Genomic DNA, 24,353 nt, shown 5'->3' with positions numbered 1-24,353 from the left:
ATTCCCACAGATACTGACATGGACCCCAGATAAAGAGCCACACTGGTGTGAATTGCCAGGCTCAATGACACATAAGGGAGAAGGTCTCAAGCCCCTAAGTGACCGTCCCACAGCACGACACACAATCCATCAATCAATCAAATGCATTTATAAAGCCCCTTTTTACATCAGCAGTTGTCACAAAGTGCTTATACAGAAACCCAGCCCAAAACCCCAGAGAGCACTCAATGCAGATGTAGAAGCACAACGGCTAGGAAAAACTCCCTAGAAAGTCTGGAATCTAGGAAGAAACCTAGAAAGGAACCAGGCTCTGACGGGTGGCCAGTCCTCTTCTGGCTGTGCCGGGTGGAGATTATAACAGTACATGGCCATGTACTCTTAAGACACACAGGCAAACCATCCTTAAAGCACCCGCACTCATTCATGCTCCAGATCTGCACCTCTACTGATCCACCCTTACAGTGTTCAAACGAGGATTACACCCTGAGAGAGAGTGCATTCAAGGTTTTGATAGATTAGGAATTGTTGGTTTCATTCATGCTAGCTAGGCTATTAAGCACACACCAGGCTTGGGGACAATTCCATTTAAATTCTAGACAATTCAGGAAGTACACTGAAATTACAAATGCAATTCTCCTCAATCATTTTCAAATGAGGAGAATGTGGAATTGCAATATGGTTTATTTTCTGAATTGCCTGGAATTGAGCCCAACCCTGGCATACACAGACTCACCCCTCCCCCTTCGGTAATGCTATTGTGAGAGCAGACATGTAGAGGCCAGGTGACACATGCTCAAGTGTGTGTGTGTGTGTGTGTGTGTGTGTGTGTGTGCGTGCGTGCGTGCGTGCGTGCGTGCGTGCGTGCGTGCGTGCGTGCGTGCGTGCGTTACCGTTGTTAGGGCACAGACACTGGAAATGATTTAACTCATGCCAACTCACACATCAGGTGTTGAAATCTAAAACCACATCACCTGAATCTCTACGGTTTCACAGTAGAAATCCTCAGATGTTGATAAGTCAAATCCCTCAAATAATACAAAACTACTGCCCTAAAGGAAAATGAATTAGTGACTCAGTTCACTCAAGCTTTCACTTCAACAATAACCATGATGGAGGAATCTGCGTCTTTGGCCTGTATAGGAAACAGCTGCGTTCCTATAATGTCTCCCACTGTCGCCACAATACTACCTACTGCTTCTATACAAGTAATACACATAAAATAAGATGGGTGGGAGGGGCTAAAATATGCTAGAAATGACTCTCTCAAACTGTGTTCACAACAGCCTTATACCTCCAGCAATTTACAACATAAACAAATCAATTATTTGATCTCATTCCTGCTAATTTTAAATGTGTTTATTCTGACGAGAGCTTTGAGAATAGAGAAAACCTCCATCAAATATAGATTGGACATGAGATGATGCTGACCAGAGGTTTGGCGAGAGTTAATACTCTGTTTCCTCCATCTGTTTAGAGATCTGTTTTTTAATACTTACTTCTCTAAGATGATCTCAGGGCAATATCAGATCTCAGGGCAATATCAGATCTCAGGGCAATATCAGATCTCAGGGCAATATCAGATCTCAGGGCAATATCAGATCTCAGCACGACAAGTTCATAGGCATGCGTCTTCCAGTGCAATCTAAAGAGGACGAACATCTTTTCACATTTTTAACAGTTAGGGGCCTGGCATGCCATTGGATCTGCGTGCACAGAGATGGAATAGAACTGAGATAGATGGTCAATCTAACACGCAAAGACGGAGCGAAACTCATCAGACACTCTGAATACCTACAGCCATCTCATGTCATCCTTCACTCTGCCACTCTCTGTGAATCGTGAGATACAAGGTATACAGCTCCGTATGTCAAAATGGAATTAAATATCTTTGACAAGCACTTGTAACATATTGTCACGTTCCTGACCTATTTTATGTTATTTTTGTATATGTTTAGAGGGTCAGGGCGTGAGTTGGGGTGGGCATTATATGTTTTGTGTTTCATTGTTTAGGTCACTTGTAATTAGCCTTATATGGTTCCCAATCAGAGACAGGTGTTTGACGTTTTCCTCTGATTGAGAACCATATATAGGTTGGCTGTTCACACTGTTTGTTTGTGGGTGATTGTCTCCTGTGTCTGTGTCTATGTTGCACCATACGGGACTGTTTTCGGTTTGTTTGTACGTTCGTTAATTTATGTAGTCATTTCCCTGTTCGTGCTTTCTTCGTGTTTCATGTAAGTTCTTACGTCCAGGTCTGTCTACATCGTTTGTTGTTTTGTTAGTTATCAAGTATAGTTCGTTTTTTCGTCTTCGTCTGTTTTGTTTAATAAATTATCATGTCATCATACCTCGCTGCGTATTGGTCCTCCGATCCTTCTCTCCTCTCCTCGTCTGAGGAGGAGGAAGATCTAGAAAGCCATTACACATATTGTAGCCTCGACCGGGACTCTAGCCATTACGCCAAGAAGTCCAAACCCCTTCACGAGGTCGGTAGGTGTTGGGTTATGGTCGCTACAGTACCCCCTTTCTTTGGGAGAGCGTGGGGTATAGAACAAGTCCCACGGCCTCCATTTCACTTTTGACACCAATATACTGAACTTGGGGGTGGGGGGTAGCCCCAACCGGGACTCGAACCCGGGTCCAGCGACTATCAAGCCAACACTTTAACCGTTACGCCAAGAGGTCAGAACCTGAGGCAGCTCCAATATAATTCTAAAATCCTCTATTTGCTGGTCACTGTTAAAGGTTGCTGATTGACATATAACTGGTCATAGAACTATAACGCTAACTATAACTGCTCTGTGTAAATTATATTTGATCATTTTCATTTCCTTATTGCTTCTATGCTGCAGCTGCACTGCACATACAAGTCTGTGTGTGTGATTATGTCAAGCACAATACTGTAAACAAACTAACATGGTATAACAAATGATCAGGGCATTCTCCTCTCCAAGCCCTCACTGCTGAATGTGGAACAGACTGGGCGTGACACACAGGGCAGACGACCTCCAGAACAGACTAGCGTAGCATACCGTTTGCGTCAACAAACGAAACATGATACATCACCAAATAATGACAGGAAACCCCTGAGGCCATGCAGGGAACAACCAATCCCAAGCCAGGCCCAGCAGACAGGTTAAAGACCAATATGTGTAGCCATAGTGATGTCAACATGTACAGTGTGTGTGTGTGTGTGTGTGTGTGTGTGTGTGTGTGTGTGTGTGTGTGTGTGTGTGTGTGTGTGTGTGTGTGTGTGTGTGTGTTCTTCAGACTACCTATGGTGAGCCACATCCACCAGCGGCAACACACAAAGCAGAGTAAATTGCAGTGTATAACTGCAACAGTGTAGTGTCATTCCTTATGTACCCCGATTCCTCAGAAGTAGCCTGATGAAGGTGTAACATGGTCCATCTATGCCATGGCCAACTCAGCATTCAGTAGCAGAAAAAATCCTCCTAGAAAAACTATGGACAAGTGTCACTCCCTGAAGCCCTGCTATACTGTAGAATAGAATAGAATGGAATGCTCACCAGGTCGTGGTTGGTGGAGTTGGAGTCGTCCTCTGGGAAGGGGATGTAAACAGCTAAGGCCACACAGTTGGCAAAAATAGAGAGCAGTATAAAGATATCAAAGGGTCTGAGGCACACGGTTAAGGAACAATGTTCAAAGCACACAGTCAATACGTGAGCATAAAACAGAGAGAGCACATTGCAGTCATGTAAAGGTAAGGGGGGGGATCCTGAAACTCTCTTGGCTCTTATGTGGTAAAAAGTACAATGCTCAAAGCAAGCATTTTCAAATGCAGCGACGTCATCAGTTCGATAGATGATGGGGAGCTTACTCCTTATCATGGGATTGTCTGTGCCATCTATAAAACCACACAGGATATGGTCTGTGATGTCTGCATTCAGCAATACACTCAAATGAATGTCTCTAGACCAGGGTTTCCCGAACTCCTCGGGACCCCAAGGGGTGCACGTTTTGGTTTACTGCCCTAGCACTACACAGCTGATTCAAATAATCAACTAATTATCAAGCGTTGATCATTTGAATCAGATGTGTAGTGCTAGGGCAAAAAAAAAAGACGTTTACTCGAGGACCGAGTTTTGGGAAACACTGCTCTAGACTGTCTCCAACCGAGGTCTGGCCTGGGAGTGTTTTCAGCTTAGAAGAGGAAAGACCCAGACAACGGCAAGGCTACATGATCACTATAGAGACTGCAGAATAAATGATTTTGTTGCCGATTATTTGTTTAGTGCTTGGGAAGGGACGCTAACTATCAGAGGATGACACTTGCCATCATGGCTATCATGGGCTGCTTTCTCTTGTAAACGAATAGACCAAAAGCCACAGGTGTTTTCCATGGTCCCATGTGGGGACACAGAGAGTCCCTGTATGTCTCCATCGAGAGAGCCCCGGAAAGGATACTTCCACTCCACCAGGCTGATGCAGGCTCTGCGGATGGGGTTGTTGAGGGTGAGGCAGAACAGTGCCCTGGGCGGTCTGCTGTTGGTGGAGCCGCCCTGCTTCTTGCTCTTGGCGTACTGTTGCCTCTTCCTCTGTGACAACGAGCCTACCGGTGCAGGCGTGGCCCCAGGGACAGAGTTGCGGGCGCTCATGCTCTGGGGAGCGTCGCCCTGGGCGTTACGAGCAGCATGGATCGCGGCCTGCCAGGAGATAGTGCCGGTCTGGGGGCAGGGTTCGGGCTGCGAGTGGGAGGGGTTTTCTGACCCGAGGGCCGACGTGTCACCAGAGGGATGGGCTCTGTTGCTGCTAGCATACTGTGCCCCTGAGGAGAGAGAGAGCGAGAGAGAGAGAGAGAGAGAGAGAGAGAGAGAGAGAGAGAGAGAGAGAGAGAGAGAGAGAGAGAGAGAGAGAGAGAGAGAGAGAGGGGACCAGGGTATAGAGAGGGATTGATCAGAGAAAGGTGTAAGCCAGAGGGAGAGTGGGGATGGGGAGGGGAGGGTATTGAATGGTGAGACAACCAGGGGATAGAGAGTGGAAGGGAGAGAGAAAGGCATGAAATACAAACTGTATGTGAAACTCAGAAGGTTCCCTCACCAGTCTCTGTGACTATGCAGTGACACTTCAATATCGAAATAAACCTTTTAACGCTGCATGTATTTCATTCAGATCACAGGGAGATGCTACAACGTCCACAAAGGAAGCCAATTGGCTTTATTTAGTATGTACGCCTAGTTATTGGTGTATCTTTTCTTAATAAAATATGATTTTTGTTGCTCTCAGAAAACCACTAGATTTCATTTATATTGGCAAACAATGAATTTTGCGGTGAGCTGATTAGAATGGCAAGCTGTAATCAAAGCAATGACTTCCTTGGACAGGATAGTGATGTTGTTATTGTTTGATGAGATGGGGCTAAGCTGACCAGGGAGCATTCCCTTGACAACTAATGAAAACACAGAGGATACAAGGGAAGGCTGCTCATTGTAAGAGCCTAGTAGACCATATGGATGCAACAAAAAATTGAAAAGAATGTGGAAATAATGATTTCTTTCTGGTGATGACCTAATTGAATACTGTGAAATGGATTACATAATCCACTGTTACAACAAATTAAATTGATGCAAAACTGAGTCAGACAAATACAAATTAATTATTGAAATCTAAATAATGTCACTGCTTCCTCTCACCTAGACTAGACTTCATATGATCATATTCCAAACTTCCATCAAATCAATCCACAAATAAACCTACCTTTTCTCAGGACTACGTTTCAGATGATTATTCAAATATATTACGGAGACATCAGTGATGTCCACTGCTTATAAAACTATAATAACAAATAAAGATGCTTGCAGCACAAAACAAATAGAAAGCTTTGGGCTCCGGGTCACACGAGAGACACGTACGACAAGACTGACATAAGACATATATATATATATATACACACACACACACACAAGAGCGCACGGGCGTCCTCCCGAAAGCGCAGCGCTCCAGTGACAACTGATTTACATCGGATTTACCTTCGGGCTGTTCCTCTGCTTCTTGCATCCTCTTATCCACATTGAAACGCCGTTTTAATTCCAACACAGTAAAAAAAATATCAAAAAATGTAACAATAAACGATAAACCAAAGTATTCAACAACAACATTTAATAAATCTTACAGAACCCCAGAGAGTAGCCTACACCACAAACATCTTTGCATTGCAACATCCGGGTGTTGCGCATGATGGATCGTAGATGGATAAAGACGCCTACATTATATCCTGGATCAGTGGTCCATAGGCTACTAGTCTCTTCGAAGTTTTTGGTTAGACTACTGAAGCAACAGGAAAACAGCTGTGACCATCCTCTCAAAATGACGCGAAGATGTGATTTTGGACCCTGTGTCCAAGGTGCGCAACGTGTCACTATTTACTCTCTCATGGGCATCCCATGCTAATCCGTTTAGAGATAGCAATCTACTGTAGTAGTCTACCAGGTATGGTTGTTGTAAACAAAACAAAAAAAACAGCTTCTGAGTTGGGCCAATGTCAATCAATTAAAATGTATGTTTTTATTTTGATTTAACCTTTATTTAACTAGGCAAGTCAGTTAAGAACAAATTCTTATTTGCAATGACGGCCTACCCCGGACAAACCCTAACGACGCTGGGTCAATTGTGCCCTATGTGACTCCCAATCACGGCCGGTTGTGATACAGGCTGGAATCGAACCAGGGTCTGTAGTGCCTTAGACCGCTGCGCCACTCAGGAGCCCATATTATTATTAGGCTATATGGATGGCCATATCGCCTAATAACCATCAACAATTAACCGTAATAAATCAGACTAATAAGGTAAACTAATAAATCATGGGCCCAATATTACTATGACTATCGATGTAGTAACTATTATAAACATGTGTAGGCTTAAGGTTAATCAGTTGTTGCTCAATAACGTTCCAGGGCAATCACAGAGACAAATGTGCCTGTGGTATCGTAAATTACGTACCCGCGCTGGTGGACGCATGGCCAAACCAAATACACACCACACGCCCACACACACGCTGACACCACAATAAAATATGCATGCTTTTGGATTAATAAGGGTCACTGAGGTTTGGACAATAAATGTGTTTATGGGCTTGGTAGGCTATACATGTCTTATTAGAACGAATGACCTATTGCTCCTGTTTTGGCAACTTTTAAGTTCTAAATTATTAGTTTTTTATATCACATAATTGAATACCCTGCATGTATATTTGACAAATGAAGTACTGTATGCACACCTTGCAGATTTCACATTAACACGTTATTAATCATCATTCTGTCTCATTATATCACTTGGTTTTTAAAAGGCTCTATTTTTTGGTCTAAAAAGCCAAACAATTATTAGCCAATTATTAGTCAAACATAGGGCTACATCTGGTACATAGGCTATCATGTAATGCACTCTCATGGGGAGGACATTACGCATAGAAATTGTAGGCCTATAAAATAGGTCTACAGCAGTGGCGTGTATTCATGGGCCCAGGGGAAGCCAGTCTTCCCCAACAAAATGTAGCAAGCAAAAAACATACAATTATTTATCTTTCGTCTCTGTGTTTCCTAATTGTCCTTGAATTCGCAAGAGGCTGAATGTATCTCACCGGAGAAAGCATCCAAGCGAGCGAAACAGCGCCCCTCTGTCTCCGTATGTGTAGGCCATCTATCTGATGCTATCTGGTCCAAAAGAGTATGACATTGTGGCAGCCCATATCATTGAAGTCCCTTATGGCGGCGCACAATTGGTCCAGCGTCGTCCGGGTTTGGCCGGGGTAGGCCATCATCGTAAATAAGAATTTGTTCTTACCTCACTTGCCTAGTTTAAAAAATTTTAAAAAATCAGCATTGAGCTAAACTGAGCGAGCTCAACTGTAAATGGTCCTAGCGCACCAAAAAAAAGTGTCAAGGGAAGCCAGTTTGGATTTGGCTTCACTCCTATCAAATTGCATCCAGAGCATACATCATTGACAGAAACAACTTGTTGCATCTCGTTGTGTTGTTGTCCTTCAGTGGCTAGCTAGCTAACTAAAATTGGCCTTTTCCTAAATTAGCCATGGATGGAGATAGGGATTTGGAGTTGTGGTTACACTTAATTTTCCATACTGGCCAATGATTATAACTGTGATTCTGATCCAACCATTAATTCATACATTGTGCGCCAGGTCTGGGAGGTTGGAAGTTCAATATGTAGCTAGATGTAGAAGGCCAATGTTAACTAGCTAATGTTGCCCATGAAAGGAAGTAAGGCTATCAAGCAAGCGTTTTAGCCAGGTAGCCTAGGACAACAAAAAATAAAAGAGTGTACTATATGACAGCGTGATAGACCGTTTTGTCAACATGAAAGAGAGGAGGATGGTATTGGCATATCTCTACAAGTAGAGTGAGTCAACATGTTTTTTTCTACTTGCACAAACAACGCCACATCATATTTAGCTTATGTTGATTGGACTAAATTGTTTTTGGTATATTTTAGTTGGCACTGTATTAGACTAAACAGAGGTGATTTGATGATGTTGAAATGTTGAAGTTGAAATGGAGCTGGAATAGTGGAGGCAGCTCCTGTTTTCTTTGCGACCTGCGGTAAACTCTCTGTGGTTCTAAATCAATAGTTCTTTAGGGGTGGGAAAATATCGGAAAAATGTATTTGCTTGGCCACTCTGTAGGTCATGTAACTGTTTGTTACATGAAATATGCTTTGTGGACTTCACCTTACAGAGGTTGCTCTCCGCTTTTGTGATGAAACAAAGGAATTTATTCTGCCACTGTGTCTTACTGTCTCGGCCTTAGGCCTATTTTTTATCATGGTCGCAAGGCATATGAACTAACAGGATTTATAGAGCAAACAAGGCAATTATCACAACATAGGTTGTAATATGGCTTTTTTCCTGGCTTCCCCAGTGATTTTACCCACGCACCGCTACTGGTCTACGGTATAAAACGTATATCCTATAAAATAATGTAGCTCGTGTGTTATTATACCTACACATTAATCATATATTGTCCGTCAGTTATTTTTTCAAATTTTGCCATTGATTAGGCTATTAGCATGAGGTCGTTAGGCAACATAAATCGTGTAACACTATCCCCATGATTTACCCCGGTGTGTTCGAACCCTGACCGTGACCGCAATATCATCTCCCTCTTTTTTGGGGCCACATGACACAGTTTAGGGCCCACATTCTGTAATGAATCGAAAGGAAATGAACCCTCTGTGTGTTGGATGGTTACTGGTTATTGGATTAGCCTAGGTCTACCTGTCTGCAGCTGGACTACTGTTTCACAGCGATAATCCCTTAATTATAATCCTTTGTTCCTCAGTGAATCAAAGGATGTTGTTGGCCTAACTAGCCTAAGGCTACTTCAGAAAATAACTAATGACTTTCAATATCCATTTTTATCTTTCGGCCTATAGCATAGGCCTACGGGTTTAAAACTGAGTTGGAGGCCAGTTACTCACTTAAAACTAATAACAGTAGGTTTATTTACAGAACAGGTATTTCTTTTGAGGTGCTTATTTCAAAAACATATGTCTTCCCCCCTATGCTTAAAGATGCTTTAAATTTGAGGGTCACCTGTAGCTCCAAATTGTCTATTATAAAGGTGTTGCCACACAGATTATCGGTGTCATCGAAAAATATTGCATCAGTGCCACCTTGTGGTAAATCGTGCAGTCTACATAGTATTTGGACCTAAGGAAAAAATATAATATTTTGCCCAGTCCGAAATAAATTCTTAGACCCTAACACTTTTCCTGAGACTAAAAGAAAGTTATGAATTGGTGGGTGTGGTCATTATTTTCTACTGACAGCTGGCTATGTTGATTTAAAACAATATTGTTTGGGTTTTTAGAGATCTGGGTTATGATAATCGAGGGCTATGGGTTTGACGTTTTGTCATCATCAAGTTATATAGTCTACTTGGATAGACAGGCCCATACAAAATAGCCACCTCTCAAATTCATGAGAGCCTACACGTGAGCGAGCAATCATTTTTAGGCACTTGCGAAATGCAATTCAACACTGACTGGACTGATCTACAAATCACCTTGCGTCATTAATAAATGATCAATAGCATTTGTAGATCAGTCAATCACTCACAATTTACACATGATACACTACGGTTTTTACTTTTGATGCTCTCGAACACGACCAATCACTCCAACTCATTGCGGAACTAAAAGTGGGGCAGAACTATAAGGCAATGTGACCATGTCTTCCGAGGACAGTGGAAATTGAGTGTTCATAGAAATTATTCCGTGTGGTAAGCATTGTATTCAAGATGGAGACCGCCAGTAAAATGAGCCTTGCAGCTCTACAACAACAAGATCCGTATATCAACAAACTTCTCGATGTTACCGGACAGGTAGCACTGTACACATTTAATTCCAAAGCAAATGAATGGGTAAGCTCGCATGTTTCTTTATGTTAACTAAAAGGTAGCTAGCTAGCGTTACATAGCTAGATAAATAACTAGCAGCTACGTACAGTAGCTAGCAAGCGAGCTATCGACCTAGTCCAATATGTACTCTTAATTAAGGAGCCTACCGTTACTCTAAGTTTCAAGGACCGTAAGTTTTTTTCAGAAGTTGACTGGCTCTGGCAGCCAAAACAGCAAAATACTCTATCTAAACGTGGATCGATTCTCAATTGCGATACGGTTCTAAAAACATAAAAGCCATTTAATGTTACTTTCATATCACATCAAAATAATTTCACAAATGTTTAATATTCACTTACTGTACACTGTTTTTTCCCGGTTTTATCACAGTTGCAGCTGACAGTATTTTTCAGTGACCACCTTTCTGGCGGCCTTTTTTTCTACCTTTTATTTAACCAGGTAGGCCAGTTGAGATCAAGTTCTCATTTTCAACTGCGACCTGGCCAAGATAAAGCAAAGCAGTGCGACAAAAACAATAACACAGAGCTACACATAAACAAACGTACAGTCAGTAACACAATAGAAAAATCGGTGTGTGCAAATGTAGAAGAGTGGGGAGGTAAGGCAATAAATAGGCCATAGAGGCGAAATAATTACAATTTAGCATTGACACTGGAGTGATAATGCGCAGATGATGATGTGTAAGTAGAGATACTGGGGTGCAAGAGGATACATAATTACACACAGGTATTCGGAGCATGATAGCTCATTAGCACTGTCTTCTGTCTGTAAACACGCGCTGTGTTATGGCCGTGTGGGAACCCTAACCCTATGCATTTGTGTATCAATTTAACTTTTTGTTTTTTGACAATTTATTTCTCGCTGATATGAAAGATAAGGTCCTTAAGCTTCCAAAACCATACCGCTAGCGATGCGTGTTAATCTTCAGACTGACTGTCAGGGCTCTTAACAAAACTCCCCCATACAGAACAAGATGCCTTAGTCCAATGACTCTTATGTGTAATGGAACTGAGCGTTATGCTCAAGGGCTAACTATCTACTCTACTTAATTTATCACAGAGACCTTAAAAATAGGCTTATCATTAGCAATCTAGCTAACTAAATACAGTACCATTCAAAAGTTTGGGGACCCATCTACTCATTCCAGGGTTTTTCTTTATTTTTACTATTTTCTACATTGTATAATAATAGTGAAGACGTCAAATATGAAATAACACATGGAATCATGTATTAACCCAAAAAGTGTTAAACAAATCCAAATATATTTGAGATTCTTCAAAGTAACCACCCTTTGCCTTGATTACAGCTTTGCACACTCTTGGCATTCTCTCAACCAACTTCATGATGTAGTCACCTGGAATGCATTTAAATTAACAGGTGTGCCTCCTTAAAAGTTCATTTGTGGAATTTATTTCCTTAATGTGTTTGAGCCAATCAGTTGTGTTGTGACAAGGGGGATAGACCTATTTGGTAAAAGACCATGTTCATATTATGGCAAGAACAGCTCAAATAAGCAAAGAGAAACGACAGTCCATCATTACTTTAAGACCTGAAAGTCAGTCAATTCGGAAAATGTCAAGAACTTTGAAAGTTTCTTCAAGTGCAGTCGCAAATACCATCAAACACTATGATGAAACTGGCTCTCATGAGGTCCGCCACAGGAAAGGAAGACCCAGAGTTACCTCTGCTGCAGAGGAAAAATTCATTAGAGTTAACTGCACCTCAGATTGCAGCCCAAATAAATGCTTCACAGAGTTCAAGTAACAGACACATCTCAACAGCAACTGTTCAGAGGAGACTGCGTGAATCAGGCCTTCATGCTCGAATTGCTGCAAAGAAACCACTACTAAAGGACACCAATGAGAAGAAGAGACTTGCTTGGGCCAAAAAACTGAGCAATGGACATTAGACCGGTGGAAATCTGTCCTTTGGTCTGATTAGTCCTAATTTGAGATTTTTGGTTCCAACCGCCGTGTTTTTGTAAGACGCAGAGTAGGTGAACAGATGATCTCCGCATGTGTGGTTCCCACCGTGAAGCATGGAGGAGGAGGTGTGGGGTGCTTTGCTGGTGAGGCACACCTGTTAATTGAAATGCATTCCAGGTGACTACCTCATGAAGCTGGTTGAGAGAATGCCAAGAGTGTGCAATGCTGTCAAGGCAAAGGGTGGCTACTTTGAAGAATCTCAAATATAAAATATATTTTGATTTGTTTAACACTTTTTTGGTTACTACATGATTCCATATGTGTTATTTCATAGTTTTGATGTCTTCACTATTATTCTACAATCTAGAAAATAGTAAAAAATAAAGAAACCCTTGAATGCATTGGTGTGTACAAACTTTTGACTGATATTGTAGATAACCACACACCTTTAGCTATATCAAGCCAACAAGCGTGTTCCTGCTGGGTTGTGTAGAAAATAGATTTTAAGAGTCTTTGGTTGTTGGCAGAGCCATCTATTAATGATGGGTCAACATTTAGATTTCCGCATAAATAGACATACCCAAACTGAATAATTTTTCATGAGATTGCCATAAACATTAACAGGTAATGTTGCAATTTTTTTTTTGTCTGGAATTCAGCTTTTTGGAAGAATAAAAATATATATATTATTATTATTTTTATTGCTGAGGTGTACTCACTTTTGAGGGCACAATCTCAAGTACATAGTACAAATATGAAAAATCTTATCCATGATTTCTTTCCCTGTTCAAAAGTGTGGCTAGAGGGCTTGAAATGACTGAAATGCTCTCTAGATATAGTAACAATCAAATTGTAAATAACTTACTATACGATCTCTCATAACTTTCAAATAAATATCACGCTTAATGACAGTACAATATCTTCACTATTTCTTATAACTGTCGACAGAATTTTCTCCTACACGTCCACTGAGCGGCGGAGATAAACCATTCAAATGTGCGCAGACTTGTCACAACTTCAACTTTAAGCACAAAGTGATTTTGTCCTGACTGTGACCAAGAGAAAGTGCTGTTCTTTAAATTCTATGAAAATATTTTGTATTTGTTCATGTTGAGAGCTCTAAATCTGACTGAGAATATCACAGTGAGATGAAACCACAATGGCTGGACTTGCTATACTGTCACTGTCAATTTGATAATCGATTCTTTGTGTGGTTAGGCCAGAAAATGACAAGTCACTCCCTATGCAAATGTGGGGTCTGAAAGCTGACACTTCAAGTCAGCTCTGCTTGGGGTGTGGCAACTGAGAGCAGACACATGGGGCTTTTTGGTATTCACAGAGCGCCTTGTACACAAATGTCAGTCGGAGCCAGTTCAGAACTGCTCAAAGTTCCCCATATGGTTAAGAGAGTTTGGCCAGGTTTTAGAACGGCTGCCATGTTAGCAGCTCTTCTAAGTTAGCTAACTTAAAACCAGTTAGCTAGCTAGTTTGTAGATAAATATGATCTAGTTTGCAAACATTAGCTAAGTACCAACGCTGTAAACTAGCTGCTAGCTAGCAATCAGGGCCCCGTTCCAGCAGGACACAGCGGTGTGCAATGTTTGATTTAATGGTAACGGTGCTGTTCTGAATGATCACTTCACGCAGCTGCAGTTTTTTATGTGGTTTCACACACAACATTTCACAGCCATATTGACCAGGCCACACCTACCTAATGGGGTCAAACCATACCGTATGCTGCGTTCACGTCATGTCAGAAATTCAGAGATTTTCGACTTGCTTACTCGTTGTAGGAAGATGATACCTGAGTTTCCCAATTGGGACGTATCAGAATCAACCAATGGGAAGCTTGATGCAAATAATTGGCATTCATTTTTAACTCAGTTTCCGAAAAGACGTGAACGCAGCATTAATCTCAGTTAACCCAGAACTAAAGTCTTGCGTAATTGGTCAGATGCTCGATAAAGGTCTGGGTCCATAAGAGAAGATTGAGAACGAGGATCGGAACCAGAACTAATACCTCCACCCTCTCTCTTTGCATGTCTATAGGCCAAATGTTCTACCCACTTCCGAAATTCGAAAGATGCTAAAACCTGGGAAATCGTGATTTGTCCAAAGCACAGGAACTAATGCTGCTTGTCGTCTCATGCGTCCCGTTGTATCATGACATATCTACGCTACCGTTTAAGTAGTGTGTCCACGAGAGATTAGCCATACCTTAAAGACGGTTGAAGAACCGTTTGGGGGAAACTTGTCATCCAGTACAACCGTAACGCAACGTAATAAAAGGTTTAATGAATTGAAAGCAACCCAGACCAAATATCAGACTTTTTGCATGTTTTGGTTATTCTTCTTGTACTTGATGATTGATTCATGTTCATCAAGTTAAACTTGTCATTTTTCTGCGCAATTTCCATTTCAGGAAAAGACTGAAATCGAGGGCACCTTATTTGTTTACGCAAGGTAATTTATTTGTATCAATAATGTGGTGACCTTTTTTTTAAAGGGGCCACTGTTGCAAATATGTTAAACTAACCCCTTTTTATATGTGGTTGTTGTCTCACCGCCTGTCCTCTCTCCTTGATATAGTTGCCTTTATATTGTCCATATGTCTATGCCTCCGTCATTGATCTCTTCCTCTCTCCCCTAACCCCCACCCCTCCCTCTTACTCTCTTTATCTTAATCATTCTCTTTGCTTTTCCCTTTTCTTTTTTTGAGTCATGAAAACATGTAGCCTAATAGTCTGTCTCCATTGCTCTCAATAACCTGTCCACAGGTCTGCTTCCCCTCATCATGGCTTCACAATCATGAATCGGCTGAGCACAGAGAATCTAGTGGAGCCCATCAACAAAGACCTTGAGTTTCAGCTCCAAGACCCCTTCCTGCTGTACAGAAACGCTAACTGTGAGTAGGATATTCCATAATAGTCCACTTGTCAGTCTGGGACCCCGCCCTCCCCCATTGTCTGCTTTGCAATGATCTACAGATCTACCGAAAAGGTTGCTGGAACGAATCCCCGAGCTGGCAAGGTAAAAATCTGTCGTTCTGCCCCTGAAAAAGACAGTTAACCCACTGTTCCCCGGTAGGCCGTCATTGTAGATAAGAATTTGTTTTTAACTGACTTGCCTAGTTAAATAAAGGTTCAGTAAATACAATTAAAAATAAGAATAATAGTTGAGTAGCCAGCCTAGACTACTGCTCAAATATTGCTGTAATGTTTCTCCTTTGCATGGTGTTTTGTTGCAGGTTAAATTTTTTGGTTATTCTTTGTCAAGCTTTAAAAACTAAAGCCAGACTGCAACATTTAGTAGCCTAGCTAGGACTGTGGCATGTGTCTGTACACTTTCCCTCCGCTGAGTGCTGTAAAGGGTACACACGAAAGCAACACAATTGACATTGAATTCACCGATGCCAGTGCATCAGGCTGTAATGTCATAAGTAGATGACTCAACTGTTGACTAATTTACACTTGCTTCTGTGACCTATTGTCTTTTAGTAGTAATTTATACCCGTGTGTGAATCCTTTATCTTATACATTTTTGACAACCAAGATTACATTTTCTGTAGTCTACAGCAATGACCCGTTGGAACCGAAACTTGGCACACTTGGCCTACAACCCGTTTAAACTTTCGGGTCCGGTAGATGTTTTTGCATGTCCCTCCCCACATTCAGAAATGTCATTTTTGTCCCCCCCAGTTTTATCATTGGAATGTGATACAAAACGAGGCAACAGTGTGCTTTAGGACCATGCGGACGCCTCCGAGCGGTTGGGTAGGCTGTTTGGAGTGTTAATCCAACTGTGAGGGTGGGAAAGGGTTGTGTGTGGCAATGCGATGCCGTTTGGCATGCTACACGTCGGCAGTGCTTGCTATGACTTGGAGTGCAGCGCATCGCGGTCGTTATGGAAGCGGGCCAAAAGGAATTGACAACCCAAACCATTGCGCGGGCCGAATAGAAATGTTTCACGGGCCGGAATCGGCCCACGGGCCTTGATTGACACGTGGTCCACACGAAAGATTCTGAGAGAGTGTGGGGATGAGAAGGGTCATGTTAACATGTTGTTTAGGTAAACCTAACTATAGGGCGATTCCACACCAGCGTGAACAGATTGTTCTGGGAACTTCTCACATGGGAACTTCATTGGGAGGAGGGATGTTTAGTGTTTGTATCATAAACCATTTTTTTTAGCATGATGAAATTGGCAATTTTAGGCCCTTTTATAGACCTATACATGCCTCCTGTAAGACCCTATGATCTGTGAACCGTACATGATACAGACAACATATTGGTGTCATTATACTCCTTATAGTGTGTTCTAAAAAATATGGAGTATGTGTAGATTCTGAAGTACACCATTTTCATATTAATTTATTCAATGTAAAAAAATATTTATATCTACTTTTTTAAATTTATTTTTTATATATGTTTGTGACAATATACTCTTCAAACACGTCACATTTCCAGAGTGGGCTCTCTGGTACATTTTAATGATATCACTCATTTTATACATAGAAATTGATATTATAGGTCATTAACCAATCACAGCCCCCCTTTAGGATTGCACAGTTCGAGTTCCCTTTGAATCTATTTTCTCATTCACTGTGTTGGTGGTGCTCATAAAATGCATCATGCCAACAGAATTAGCAGAGAGCCCACTGGGAAATTTGATGTGCTTGTAGAGTAAAATGTTCCTAACAAAATCAAGCAGTTTCATTTTGAGATGAATAAATGAATGTGAAACGTTGTATATCAGAATCAAGACGTGCTCCATATTTTAGAGAACACAATAAGAATTCTAATGACACCAAGATGTTGTCTGTATCATGTACGGTTCACAGATCATAGGGTCTTTCAGGAGGTCTAAAAATGGCCTAAAATGGCCACTTTCATCATGATTTTCAACAACAAAAAAAGGATACAAATGTATAAAGCATTTCAAACATTCTTTCTCCAAATGTGAGAAATGCCAGAAAAATCGGAGATACCAAATATATGTTCCTGTCCCGCTGGCACGGAATCACCCTATATATCTATTAAAAGAGCTGCTGGTGTACATCTTTTGTATTACTAGGCTAAATTTAGAATTGAATGTGCTGTTTATGTAATTCGCCCCCAGATAAATAATGAAGACCATCAATGTTTTATAAACACATTTTTTGGGGGGGGATGAAGTTGCAGAGCACTGCTTGCACACAGTCATTAAAGATCTGTCAAACTGTGTTGCATTCAAGGAGAACTTGAACCCTTCCAGACTCTTTGATGACGAAGGTATGACGTCTTCCACTGCTATCCCATCATAAAATCAACTTTTTCATCTTCCTGTTTAGTCCTATGGAAAATGAAATGACCCTGTCTGTGCAGCAGACACACACGTACAGACATACAGGGAAATATGTCTAATTTACACGTGCCCCCTCTGACATAATGCCACCTCTTTAATATTCTTCAATGCTGACCCCTGTATACATGCACACAAATGAATCAGATGGACGTTGACCACATGCTAAACACACTAGCCTTCCAGTTAGACTTGCCTCTAAAAGCACTCAGCAGACCACCTCGCAGTGTCCTCTGGAAGATGACCTTCCCCTTGTGCCGGAGGTCACGCTGAGGCTGGTCGGGCGCGTCGAGCAGGAGCATCTCCTCTGACGGGTCTCCTCCACCCATGGCTTTGCGCTAACACGGGTCCACCCAACCCAGGAGCTCAGTCTGAGGGGGAAGAACGTGTCCCTCTGGCCCCAGGGCCTCTATGTTCCGGAGCTGCCTGGAAACCACCTCATGGATGGGATGGATACAGTACGTCTGATCTCAGTGGTAGTTCTGTAGGCGTCTGATCCAGTCATCCAGAGGGGCAGCAGTTTTATCTGACTGGAACCCTGTGACTCCTCCCCAGTAGTCTAGTGCCTGCAGGCCACTGGGGAGGGGATGCAAGAATATCATGAACAAGTGTGTTTGGGAGGGAGGGGGTTCTTGGCTGTCCTTGTGACTTGTGAAGGGATCGTGACTTGCCATTTTGTTCCGCCTGATTTCGACTGTTTGTGTCCTGCCGTTGCTCTTGTTGCACACATCTGTTAGTGGAGGGGTTGTGTCAGTGCTTCATGTTAGAAAATGTGGCCTGTTTAGACACACCTGTTTACACGTCCCAGGGTTCCCCAGGTAGCTGTAAAAACACTACCGTCGCTAGGTTACCAGCCTCGGAGGGGAAACCTGACAAGAATCTCTGCTCTCACACACACGTATGCAACGTGACACTCCTGTCACACGCTGTTGCCTCAAAGTTGCTGAAACATCTGAAACATCCATTTCATACAACCTCCCTCCGCCTAAGGGATACGTCCTAGCGCCAGTGAACCTTCCGCCTGCCATTTTTTTATATTTCCCTCTTTTCGCTGTGTTCTTCCTACAGTGGGTATATACAGCATCTGGTTCTACGATAAGAAGGACTGCCAGCGCATCGCTCAGCTCATGGTGAAGTGAGTATGGCCCGGTGAAACACGCCACCCCCCTAACCCACTGATATGAAGACTACCGTCACCCACACCGCTGCGGGGGGAGTTATTTAGCACATTACAGATATGAGATTGGATTGTGTGTTTTTGTGTTTTTTTCCCCACTGATTTGCGAGGGTGTTTGTATCTTTATTGTGTCCGTCCCCCAGGATCGTGAAGCAGGAATCCATGCAGGCCCACCGGGGCACCCCAGAGAGGGCCAACATCCCTGGGACGACCAATGGCTGCGCAGAACCACGCCCCATCGACATCCTGGAGCTCCTCAGCAAGGCCAAGGATGAATACCACAGGGTGAGAGACAGGCGCTGTCTTTATCGCCAAGTCATCGCCCAGGACTCTATTGTGGGGTAATGGGTCACAAAAGTAATCGGATTACTTTTAGGAGTAACAAAGTAAAGTAACGGGTTACTTTTTCGAATTGGGTAGTATTTTTGAAGTTAATTTGTCAAGCAGCGCGTGACCAGAACTGGCGGCTTGGGAAAGGTTTTGAATGAGAAGATATGAAATCTGTACAGATGTTTGTCTTACAGTATATATGGCTAACTAAGCAGCCCATATGATAGCGCAGCACTTGTAGGCTAGTACAGGAAAGCAGCGCCACCGATGAAAGGAGAAACCTGCGATCAACCCCGAGTTAGTAAGTAGCCTATCTTTGGTAGAGCGCGCACGGTTCGCCTTGCTCCCTCCGACAGTCAAACAGGGAGATTGAGATTTTTTCCCATGAAAGTAACACAAAGTAATATAACTTATCCCTTTCCACCCAAAGTAATATTGTAAAGTAACGCGTTACTTTTGTTAAACATGACAAGTTAATATCACTTTTTCAAGTTACTAATCCCAACACTTCCACAAACACACGCGAACACAGTCCAGAAAATAGTATTGTTTGACGGACTTTACCCTTACACATACATCACGAATTAGAGTGCGATTTAAAATCCTGATTATTGTGTGCAGCCAGCTGTGGATGGGGTAGCAATGTCCCCCCCTTCTGTTTCTCTCTCTCTCTCTCTCTCTCTCTCTCTCTCTCTCGTAGTCAGTTAAGAACTCACTCACTGCCTGTCTGTTTACTTACTCTTAATTGGTATCACTCTCTTTCCGTAGATCTTAGTCCTCTTGCCTCAAGTGTTTTTCATTGTTTTAAATGCTGCGATTGCTCACAGCCCTCCCAATTTACATTAGTCCAGCGGTTCCCAAATGCTGTCCTCTGGACCCCGAGAGGTGCACGTTTTGGTTTGATGATCAGTTGATTATTTGAATCCGCTGTGAAGTACTAGGGCAAAAACCAAAACGTACACCCCTTGGGGGGGGGGTCTAATTCTGCATTAGACTGAAAACACTAGTTGGAATGTCAAAATGATACATGTGTCTGTGTGATTTGTTTGGTGCGTTAACTAGATTCAGACGGGTGAAACGGAGATGTCCGTTACTGCTGAGCAGGGGGTGAACACAGAGACGCTGAAAACAGCCAGCGGTCCTACAGAGCGCGCTCCCAGCGCCCCACCGCCAGAAAAGGTACAGTACCACATTTTGCCTGAAATGACTGCACTATGTCTGACAACACGCTACCTGTAACAAGTGTTCTCTCTTATGACTGAAATGACTTTTACTTGTCAGTCATAATTGGATGGTTCCTGTATACGTTTGTTTCATATTGACTGTTATTACTGTATTTGCAGAACTCTCACTCTGGCCAGAGGCAGATCACCGTGGAGGAGCTGTTTGGCAGTCCTCTACCCAAGGAGACCGGCCTGCTGCCAGCCATGCCTACCCAGAGTTCCACAGACCCTGCTGCCCCGAGCCCCGCCAACTTCCTCCAGGCCCAGCACTACACCCCATCCATACCCTTCCAGCCCTTACTGGCACCCCGCCTCACAGCAGCCCCAGTGGGCAACAACCGGCACCTGGCCTCTGGTCTGATCCCCCTGATGGAGGCCAGAGGTGGCCCCAGCCCAGGCTACACCCTCCACCCCAGCCCTGTGTTTCCCGGTGGACCTCCAGGGGAACTCCAACACTCTATGTCCCCGCTGTTGGTGGCTCCACCTGGGGCTGAGGCTCGCGGTCCCCCCCCTGGCCCTCCGTTGACTTACCTGGGGCAGGATCTCCTGGGCTCGCTGAAACCCAGCCCCTCTGATCTCCACAAGCCCGTCCTCGCACCCAACTTCCTGCCCAGCCCATTGGCCACGCCCCAGAGCTTCAGAGAGCAAATCCCCAATCCTGCTGCCATCTGCAGCATTCCCACCGGCCCTGTGCAGGTAGGTAACTGCCTTTGCCCGTTATCTTTTTTAGTGATGCGGACTTTGTGTAATCTGTCATTTCTGAAGGGCTCCCTTTCTTGTCTTCCTCAGACACAGAGTAAAGAAATGGATGTGTTCGCTCAGTCTCAGAAACTGTCGAAAACCATGCCAGTTAGTATGATTTTGCTATCATGATGTAGATGGCTTTGATTGTACAGGTAGTTCTTTACAATAGTTGAAATGAAATCTTACCTCTTTCTCTCGCCCGTCCAAGGCTGTTCCTATGAAGGCAGGGCTTGTGATACCGAGGGCGGGTGCTTCACTGACGGGGGCGGAGCGCTCGGTGCTGCTCTCCCCGAGCGCCTTTCAGCATTCTGTTGCCAAGACAACGGAACTGCAGAGGCAAGCTGCTCCTCCCTCCCCTCCAGCCGCAGCCACCGGGGCCGTGGAGCCCCCCCAATCCCCCTGCAACAGGACCCAGCTGCAGGACACACTCATCCACCTCATCAAGGTACAGAGAGAGCTGAAGCCTTTTCCCCTGACCCTTTCGTCAGGTTCAGGGGTTTTCTACTGTAGATTTCATCTCGCTGTTGTTGACATTTTATGAAATGCTCATGAACGGCTTATGAATGTGTTATGCATGGGTTATGAATTATGTTATGAATTCCTTCTGTGTGTGTACCTAAATCTAATACTTGAGAGAGTGAACTGAAGCAGTTGAAGTCTGGGAACGTGTTTGCTACTGTTATATTAAATGACTGGAAGATAAGTCCTCTCTCTCTCCTGTGTTTGTGCCCTGTGCAGAATGACCCAGCGTTTCTCAGTGCCATCCACGAGACCTACCTCCAGATTCTCTCCAAGGACCTCAGCAACGTCAAGCTATAGCTTCAGTCCAGACATGGGGCTGGGCCTGGACATGTCAGGACAGAGGCACAGCCACCAGCCAACCTAAGCTACAGGTACTGAACCACTGGGTAGGACCTGGGACCTCTTCTGCTGCCACCGGCTATGTATAGAAACACAGGCAATGGCTCTGTTCCTCTGTGGAGCAGCTATGGGACTGCAGGAGGAGGACTCGAACCCAGGAGTCTCACTCGTATGGCTCTGCTACCCTATGTAGAGAAGGTTAAAGGGAGATGTTACGCTTGACAGTAGTGTCAAATCATGTACGCACTCTAGAAGGAAATATTGTTCCTCTCTTCTGTGGATGAGAGCTAGACCAAACCCCTAGGGAGGGTAAACCCTCATCTCTGTTTGGGTCAGGGGTTAGGACTTGCTGTGCAAGCCAAGCTTTATTCAACTCCACTTCCTTGTTCTGCCCTCGGTATAGCTGTGATTCTCCTCACACACGCGTTTTGTTCTCCCCCTCTCTCCTTTTTTAAAATCTCTGTTCTTTCTTTTCCCCTCTTTTTTTTTTTTTTCTGTCCTTTGCTCTCACCCCATTCACCACCAGCCTCTGTCACTACGCCTGTTAACGGGACGTGTGCAATAGAATGCAATGCCTTCTGGGAGAATGCTGTTTACTGATTCTTAAGTGTTTTGTTTTTTTCCCCCAAGTGTTTAAACAGAGAATTGTTGTATTAATTTAGGCCCTATTCTGTGGGTTTTGCAGTAAAGTCTACTGCAGCACTGAATCTGAGCTTAACTGCATTCAACAGGATCGTCTTGTTTAACACAGATATGTTGTCACTCTGCAACCAACAGCTCAAAGGGACTAGCGTGACATAACCGGTTGTGTCAGTGTGTATGTATTTGATTTTGTAGGTCAGGCAGTTTTGAGTGTGTTTGATAATGTCACCCCTGTACACATATCTGACCTTGCGCCATACTGCCAATCTATGTTCACCTTATTTGATCACACGCAGCATGTATTTCTGTTTGGCTGCAATCGATCACACATTTGATTCCGATTGACTGAATGAATGGTGGCGCTACGCTATAGACATGGGAAGCAATTGAGAACATCCTCAAAACAAATAACTGATCAACACATTACGTTGTCTAAGGAATATTTGTTTTTGACCTTGTCTCTGGTTTTCTTTCTGCCAGTAAGTATATGTAAGTTTTTCTGGGAGGTAAGAAGAGAACCTCTTACTTGATGCACTTTGTTTTCACGTCAAAAAAACATGTCAGTAAAAAGCATTTCATGAGCAGTTTGTGACTCCTTTGGTCCCTCAATACGTTTTATTTTTTATATTTTTTATATATAAAATAGTACTTAATACATGTTGATTGGTGTGTTTTCAGACAGGATATCAAAGTGTACTTCCCTGTGTACGTATTATTTAGTCACAGGCTCAATAGTGGTGGAGAAAAGAGGTGAGGCCCAGAGATTATAAAAAACATTTTTTTTTTAACAAGTATGATTTTTAAGATTGGTCAGTGCCAGTGTAATGATGAGTTAACTTGTTATTTGGTGTCTTAAGAACAGCATCCGTTTTTACATTTGTTTTAATCTGTCACTGTGTACTTCTGTTTATGACCATTTTGTGATATTAAAGTGAAGTTTTCTCTCAAGCTATTTACATTTCTTGCTCAAAGAAATTACTTTTCTTGGTCGGTAAAACATAAATATTTCCCTGTTTTGACCATTGCGGTCATTACATCCAGCAATGTCAAACAGGGAGGTAAAAGCTGACACCAGTGGTGCATCTCAGTACAGTAGTCCAATGTAGTTGGATGGATGATTGCGATGCAGCTCAAGTAATGGCATAGATGATTCATATCTGGATAAAGCCACTAGAGGGCAACAGGGTTCAGTGTTTGACCAAATATTACATTTCCAATGCAATGACCAGTCGCCAAATGCCAGTGTTCTTTACTGCACTACACACAGTATGCCCCATTCATCCATAGCCTTTGTTTTATACTGTATAGTAGTGGCTATCTTTAAAAATATATATATATATATTACCCCCTTTTTGATCTTGTCTCATCACTGCAACTCCCCAACGGGCTCGGGAGGTGAAGATCAAGTAATGCGTCCTCTGAAACATAACCCTCCAAACCACGCTTCTTAACACCCGCCCGCTTAACCCAGAAGCCAGCCGCACCAAGGTGTCGGAGGAAACACCGCTCAACTGACTTCCAAAGTCAGCCTGCAGGTGCCCGGCCCCCCACAAGGAGTCGCTAGAGCTCAATGAGCCAAGTAAAGCCCCCCATGGCCCCCTAAAGGGAGAGCATACTACACAAGGAAATTCTCAAAGCTGCTAATGAGAACCTTGACGACCTTGTACCTAGCCGGGGGGATTTCGGTGGGGTGCCCCCACCCAGGCAGTGGCAGTGCTGG

At 43.2% G+C, this 24,353-nt stretch overlaps 2 protein-coding genes across 3 annotated transcripts in view; one reads left to right on the top strand and one right to left on the bottom strand.

The window, feature by feature from the left end:
- The window catches only part of LOC111966893 (voltage-dependent L-type calcium channel subunit alpha-1D-like), a 123,598-nt gene extending 117,331 nt beyond the window's left edge, over positions 1-6,267 (bottom strand). The window contains 3 exon segments of the mRNA XM_070444620.1: positions 3,531-3,636; positions 4,429-4,789; positions 5,991-6,267. Coding sequence (XP_070300721.1) covers positions 3,531-3,636; positions 4,429-4,789; positions 5,991-6,018 — 495 coding nt within the window. The 5' untranslated portion in view covers positions 6,019-6,267.
- Positions 6,268-10,187: 3,920 nt separating this feature from the next.
- LOC111966267 (mRNA-decapping enzyme 1A) lies at positions 10,188-23,581 on the top strand. 2 transcript variants are annotated; one of them, XM_023990766.2, is made up of 10 exons: positions 10,189-10,394; positions 14,739-14,779; positions 15,094-15,221; positions 18,725-18,791; positions 18,977-19,118; positions 20,226-20,342; positions 20,507-21,082; positions 21,176-21,235; positions 21,339-21,575; positions 21,869-23,581. In XM_023990766.2, the coding sequence occupies exons 1-10, from the start codon at positions 10,272-10,274 to the stop codon at positions 21,947-21,949; spliced, it is 1,572 nt and encodes a 523-aa protein (XP_023846534.1). In that variant the 5' UTR covers positions 10,189-10,271; the 3' UTR covers positions 21,950-23,581. The 2 variants fall into 2 exon arrangements, with proteins under 2 accessions (XP_023846535.1, XP_023846534.1); XM_023990767.2 differs by lacking the exon at positions 21,176-21,235 and having other exon boundaries at positions 10,188-10,394.
- The last annotated feature ends 772 nt before the right edge of the window (positions 23,582-24,353 follow it).

Source organism: Salvelinus sp. IW2-2015, linkage group LG7 (assembly GCF_002910315.2).
Source record: "Salvelinus sp. IW2-2015 linkage group LG7, ASM291031v2, whole genome shotgun sequence".
NCBI classification, from domain to species: domain Eukaryota; kingdom Metazoa; phylum Chordata; class Actinopteri; order Salmoniformes; family Salmonidae; genus Salvelinus; species Salvelinus sp. IW2-2015.
Note: the sequence above shows the minus strand (reverse complement) of the source record. Positions and strands in the feature narration are given on the sequence as shown.